Raw genomic sequence first — 7,280 nt, 5'->3', positions numbered from 1 at the left:
ACTTCAAAAAAAGGAGGAAGTTACTCAATTCGACCGTATATACCTATATATTTTTTTTATGTATGTTCGGGGATAACTCCGTCGTTTATGAACCGATTTTGATAATTCTTGTTTCGTTGGAAAGGAAATATCCCTAGTTTGGTACCATGATAAGGAAACCAGGATCTGATGATGGGATTCCAGAGAAATCGAGGGAAACTCTCGAAAACCGCATTACTTTTTACTGGGTGTACCGATTTTGATGTTTTTTAATTTAATCGAAAGCCGATGTTTATCATGTGGTCACATTTAAATTTCATCGAGATCTGATTACAACTTTTAAAGTAATCTTTGATAATGCGTATTTACTCGACAATTTTTTTGTCTACCTACGTTGTATTACTTGTCAATATAATTGAAGGCGGTTTTTCTTCGTTTGCCTGCAAACACAATTATTATAATTTTGGCATGTTTACGCTAATAATGTAATGAATCAGACGGTTCTAAATAATTTATTAGCCTAACAGAAACATTTTTGTACTGCAAAGTTAGTTACGTATTAAAAAGGGATATTCAAGGATTCTCCTGCCTGAGGAAGTGAACTTTAAAGTAAAAAATATTATTCGAAACTTGCAATTTTGCGAGAAAGTAGTTAATACCGGTAACCGAAGAAAAAAAGGTGATTATCGGTTTTTACAAAAAACCGGTTCACATCACTTGTGAGTGTATGTATATGTAAACATATGTATGAGTCACGCTAAATGCATTATTAGTTATTAAAGTTCATCGTATATATACTTACTACTTGCTAATTAAAAAAAAACGCTTCACACTACTTGTATATGTATGAGTCACGCAAAATACATTATTAGTTATTATAGTTTATCATATATATATACCTACTATTTACTAATAAAATTATAACTTGAAAAGTGTTCTAAAAATGTTCTTGAAATATTACAATAAATTTATTTTTATTATTCAAATACCAGTGCGAGAAATATACAACTAGAGGTCATTCAGATAAATTGCGGGCTAATATCACTAATCTGTTATGATTTTGTAATAATATCAGTAGAGAACTCTCTACTACAGTAGGATATCATCACATACACGAGAATTCACAAGATTTACTCGTAATTTATTGATTTAAATAAAAAAAAAAACCATCTAACATGTATGTCTGGCGCGAACTTGGAGAGGCCTATGTCCTGCAGTGGACTGCGATAGGCTGAAGTGATGTGATGATGTGATGTTCAAGCGCGGATCTAGAATGAAGACGGTTATTTTTATTTAAAATTCAAATATTTTAAATTTTAAGTATAAATCTCTTGTTCAATAACGTTTATTCAATTAAAAACTTTGAAATAAGAATCCATGAAAGTTTTTTTTATTGAATTTTCCAGAACCTACTTTATTATATTTTTATATTTTAGGATTTACTTATTTATTGATTTCATTTATTTAATTTTATGATTATTTATTATGTTATTTTTGTATTGTTTTATTATCACATTTTTATGTATCATTTTTCTGGAAAACATTATTATTGTTGAGCCTAACATCTAATTGTTTAAGCGTGCAACCTCTGACTTAGCAATAAGACATGTGTAGGGGTCGACGAACGATAATAATCTGATTGCATCGAAGGTCACTTATCACAGCATTCCACTTACATTGTAAACACATACATTCCTCGATTCATCACATTAAATGTATATCTGTTAAGCCATAAACATAGTTTTATTTTGAGTATTTAATGACATTTTTAACCGACTTAAATAAGGAAGAGGTTCTGAATTCGACTGTATTTTTTATGTGTGTTACCTCATAACTTTATGCTGGGTGTACCGATTTTAATGAATCTTTTTTTTAATCGAAAGCCGGTGCTTGATAATTCTGATAATTAATCTTAACCTTACATTGTTTTAAAAGCCATTTTACTGGCCAATGAATAAAATACATTTAGGATTAACAACAACCACTCTGGTGTAGTAGTGCGTGTGTCATGTACGCGCCTAAACACCGGTGGTTTGCGGGTTCGATTTCCGCTCGGGATGGATTATGTAGAGATATTCTGTATTTGTACAAATGTTTGTTTCCGGTTTGGATGTCTGTCCTTGTGGCTTTTCCTACCGTGCCTCGAAGATCATGTTAAGCTGTCGGTCCCAGTTGTTATCATATACGCCTGATACTGATCGTTACTCATAGTATTTTTTAGGACAACTTACAAAACATACACTAATACATATTTTACAAAAATGTTTACAATAATTTGCTGAGTGTTGTTTTATTTACAAGTTGCCACGGCGTGGTTAGAACAGTTCCATCGAAGTAGTAATTATTTAATTTCTTTTAAATTTATATAAATGTAAAAAACAAAAACCTAAAAACTTCTAATAACAAATTCTTATACATATTACAATTTACATAGAGATACAAAGAAAAAAATACAATATAAATAAATAGTAGTAGTGAATATATCCGCTAACCTGCAGTGGAGCAGCGTGGTGGATTAGGCACCTACCCTTCTCCTACACGGAGAAAGGGGCCTTATATCCACAGTGTTACAGACTGAATCGTGATCGATCGATTATGTAATAACGGAAAAACTAAGGAATAAATAAAAGAGGAACTAAGGATTGTTCACTTATGTTGTACAACGCATCTGCAGTAGCTCAGCGGTGGATCCAGCCCTCATAAAAGGTTCTGGGCACAGCCACCCGAAAACCGTTGAAGTGCTAGTCGGAGTATGAATTCGCTCTTGAACAATCATGACTTATAAACGACACGAATTTGATTCTTTCTGTTTTACAGCGCATCTTAGGTATGGAAATAATAATTATAGGGAGTAAGGCCTGATTTAGAGTTGTGGGTAGAACCGGCCCATTTTGATTTGCCTCCTTATGAATTAAGGGAAAAAGGGATGAAATTTCATATGATAATTTTGGTTGACCTTTCTTTCGGCCAGACGTTCCATAATTTAATAAAATAATCAAAATAATCGAGGGAAATATTTGGAAAATTTTTCATCCGAAGGTTGTCGGTATGCCCACCGTACCCACAATGATGAATCCTTCCTTGTAGTAGCTGTACAACTGTTCAGGTTTAGCGTTGCGTAGAGAAATTATCGGCTGACCTACAATGAAGCAACGTTGTGGATTAAGCTCCGAACCTAATCCTACATGGAGAAAGACGCCTTCGGCCAACGGTAAGACATTTCAGGCTATACTAGTTTAGTTGAAATCATACAAATTTTTGGAAATATTCCCGGTCGAACGAGTTTTGCCTTAGTCACAATTTAGTCAGGTAGCGCCACAGTCACATACATATGTACAGAATGAAGCTGAAGAAGTGTAGAAATAAAAGTGTGAAATTTTACGATATAAATAATAACGAGTAATGACTCTCTCAATATACACCCTGAACAAACTTTTTACTTGATAGTAATTTTGTAATATAAAAATAAGTTATGCAATTAGAAAATTATAAAGCTTTAGTAACAGCGACATCCGCGTTAGAAGTAAGGGAGCAGATCAATTGATGAAGAGGCCGTGATAGCGTCGGTACGTGTCCCGCCGCCGGGAGCCGCCACTCGACCGCTATCGCTCTACCTGTGACGCTCTTGCTATTGTTTAACAACAACCGAGATATTACGAATAAAAAGTATTTTTAAATTTTTTCAAATTTTTACAATGTAGTGGCTTTACAAAGCTGTTACGATTTATTATAGAAACGTTTCCTTTTGTAAAGGCTATAACAATCAATTTTATATTATAGGTAATAAATACTATTTAGCTGTAAATCAATCTGTTTTAAAAATTGCAATATTTCGTATCTCTTATATTAGTCTTCTCTTATAGATATTTAAGTTTAAGAAATATATGTAAACTTATCTGTTCTGATTATAATTTAAATTAAGAAAGCTTACTCGTTGATCGATGCAATTAGAGGAGTACGAGTTCAAACAGAGCGATCGCAACGTGACGAGCGGGCGGCGAGCTGAGGCGGGCGGGTGCGAGTAATCATGTAATAACATTTGCGGCAGCGTTGGCTCCGCTAACAATGTTGACCGTGGCGAACAAACAGCAGCGTCAGCCCACGGCCCGCCGCACTCGCACACCGCAGCGCACACTAACCCTACCTCGACTAACTAACTCTACCTACCTTTATCGTTAAGCAAAACTTGAACCAGTTGCTGCGCTTTTGAACGTAAAATTGGATCGTAGAGACGGTGTAAAGAATACTTAAGAATGAAAGTTTCAGATCTGCATTCGCGCATAAAATTCAGTTTACTTTTAATAAGGAAAGCTAATACTAAAATTTTCTATTATACGCAAAATTGTATATAAAGTTATACTTATTCCGTCTAAATCACGTTATCGTCACGTTAGTCTTGCATTAAAATTTATACTATTCTTCCGCTACGATTACTCGTAGATGTTTCTAATGCATTATTAGCAACTTCAAAACTGGTTTAGTGGTTTTGTATTTTAAGAATTACAAGCAAACATGAAACGCGGATGAATCATGTTACACATGATTTCATCCGCGGTTTTCGATACCTGAATAAGAAATCACGGTATTATATGTCACGCTTCTTGCATGGTTGACGATGCTGTCGCCGCTTAAGGTGTATAGCGCAGAGTGCATTTTATACTACGGATAAGTTTAAAAATATGACTTTTCGTATTTGATGAGTACAATAAGATAAAAAACTTTATGCATATTGGTTTTTTTTTTATCAGTGAGTTGCAAGTTCTTGTCAAGTAAGCAAAGATTTGTTACCTCGTACTGAAAATAGGTATTTACTAAGCTTCTTCAAACAGCTATAAAGTTGTAGTTTTACTATGTAATTAATTTAAATTGTTGTTTGAGTTTTTTTTTTTACTTTATTATTCTTTGTAGTTCTAATTATAAAACACAGTAACACATTTATTGTTTATTTTCTATAAATAAAAGTAATGTATGCATTAAAAAATTCAAGGGTTTTAATAATTCTTAACAGCATTTCATATATGCTTTTAATTATAACTGACTGTTGTTACAATAATGGGCGCATCGTTTCAATTATTTGCGGATAATAAGCAAGGGTTAAATGTTTAGAGTGCGGGCAGATCAGTGATTAAATGTAATTCGGAATTACGCTGACTTGTTAACCCCTTCGTATCCACCGACGCGTGAAATCACTTTGTTCTACTGTTAACCTCCTAGCTGCCATCCCGTATCCTGAATTTTGATTTATTTAAAATAATTTACACTTAATTTAAATTGTATATAGACGCACATGTATTCATCAATTCTTTTACGTATTTCGTGTTTATTATTTTTATTGTTACACTACTCTGTATATTAATATTAAAAAAAATTTAAAATGTGTGCCTAACGTACAACTATTAAGTTCCAGATTAACATAATTTTAACGTATTATCATTAAAGCATAATAAAATATAATAGATAGTATAAGATTAAAGCACATAACGTACTAAGTACATAATATCTTATGAAATTTGACTTGTAAATGTGTGCTGTGTTTATATTATGATGTCTTGATGTAGAGAACTTATGTTTGCAATGATAAAGGCTGTAGTGAGCGTTGCGCGCGTCGCATAACGTCATTGGACTGGAGGGCGGAGTCTCGTGCCGCCCTGTGTCTCCGCGGCAGTCCGTTTCCGGCCGGCGCGTGCCCCGTACGGCTCCATGGTAGAACACACACTCGTCGATTGTTCTCAGGCGGGTGCCATGCAAACTCTAACGCCTCAGCCACATCGTGAAGCTGATGATGATCAGCTCGCGGACGAATATGTTCAAAATTTTGAATTAGATCACCTGGAAGATCATCACCTTGTAAAACGCGAGCCTCTTCGGCCGGGCTGGCATGAGCTTGTTGAAACCTTACCTGCATGTGCCCGTGCTTGTCGACAGTGGCCTGATGCTGGGCCCTATCCGCAGCCGCATGTAGCGATCGCCGTAGATCCCAGTACACCGCCAGAAACACCACCCGCGCCTCTGGGTCGTAGTCCTTGCCGTGCTCCTCCTGTGGATGACGTGTTGTGGTTACCTCATATGCGCGAACCTCTCGATATGCGTACAGTTCCTTGCGGCAGTTTTGAAGAATGGGACCGTCGCGAGTGGAGGGAGCAGGATCATCATTTGCAGCAAGTGGGTCTACGTCCATCCAGTTCATGCTCTGCCGTGTCACCACGTACAGCTCAGCACCAATCTTATCAGCCATCATCGTGTGGCGACGACTTAATAAGTGATGACTTATTGATGACCTTAAGTGTGCGCGAACTTAATAAAAGATTGCACGGTTTTCCTCGCGAGGACGTCACACGATTGAAACAGAAAAGACGCACTTTGAAAAATCGTGGATATGCCCAGAATTGTCGAAATAAGAGGCACCAACAGAAGCAGGAATTAGAATTGGCAAACCGTTCCCTTCAGGACGAAATTCATCTACTACAGCTACAGGTCGCACGCGTCTCGCACGAGCGGGACGTGCTGAAGCAGCGGCTGGCGCTGGTGGGGCGCGAGCACGCCGTGCCGCAGCACGCGGGCCACGCGCCGCCCACGCCGCATTCCTCCCCGGAGTTCTTCTCGGAGCTGTGACGGCAGGGCGCGGCGCCGCGGTCCGCCGCCGCTTCTGCCGCTACCTCTGGCGCCTCCTCCTCTGCATGCGCCTGGCAGCGCTATTGAAGCACTGCGATGACGGACTGCTCATGCTTTTGTTAAGTTTGAAAAGTTACTGATAAATTATCACCAGTTCCAGTTTTATAGTTTTTCTAATGGTGGAACAATGAAGCCGCGAAGTCTGAGTGAAATGACTATTCAAACACCGTGTTAAATGTATGGTTGTGTCGTATAATATTATTCATAGCTTCGTTAAAGTATATGTATTATAAAAAATTATACATAAGTTATATTGACTCATCTAATTAATCAATAATAATTGTAAATAGTTACATACATGACGAATATTAATTTTAGGATTTCTGTTTTCCTAATAAAATATTCTTAAATAATATATGATTTTATTTATTTTTAGTACTTTAAATATTTTGAACCTTTTTATGTAATATAAAATAACATAAAGTTTTCACTTGCGTTGAATAGAAGAAGTAAGTGAAATTTTACTATGGTAGTCATAGTGTAAATAAATAATGGCTTCTTCAGTACACGTTTTTCCATTAAACTGCTAAAATAATTTGTTGATGCAAATTAAAAAAAGAAAAGTAGATATACGAAATGAACCCAAGTAATAAAAAATTAATATTTTTATTTTCAAAGGTTGTCAACAT

The 7,280-nt window shown here is 36.1% G+C and overlaps 1 protein-coding gene across 1 annotated transcript; it reads left to right on the top strand.

Annotated features, from left to right (window-relative positions):
* The first annotated feature begins 5,679 nt into the window (after positions 1 to 5,679).
* LOC123669166 (transcription factor MafA-like) lies at positions 5,680 to 6,903 on the top strand. The gene has a single exon (XM_045602795.1). It carries the CDS (start codon positions 5,680 to 5,682, stop codon positions 6,589 to 6,591), a length of 912 nt encoding a protein of 303 aa, XP_045458751.1. The 3' UTR covers positions 6,592 to 6,903.
* The last annotated feature ends 377 nt before the right edge of the window (positions 6,904 to 7,280 follow it).

This window comes from Melitaea cinxia, chromosome 3, assembly GCF_905220565.1.
Source record: "Melitaea cinxia chromosome 3, ilMelCinx1.1, whole genome shotgun sequence".
Taxonomy (NCBI): domain Eukaryota; kingdom Metazoa; phylum Arthropoda; class Insecta; order Lepidoptera; family Nymphalidae; genus Melitaea; species Melitaea cinxia.
The sequence above is the reverse complement of the archived record's forward strand: the minus strand, read 5'-3'. Positions and strand labels throughout refer to the sequence as shown.

What these genes read in the sequence shown, in the direction of transcription:
- LOC123669166 (XM_045602795.1), top strand. Translation starts at nt 5,680, where the DNA reads ATGGTAGAACACACACTCGTCGATTGTTCTCAGGCGGGTGCCATGCAA.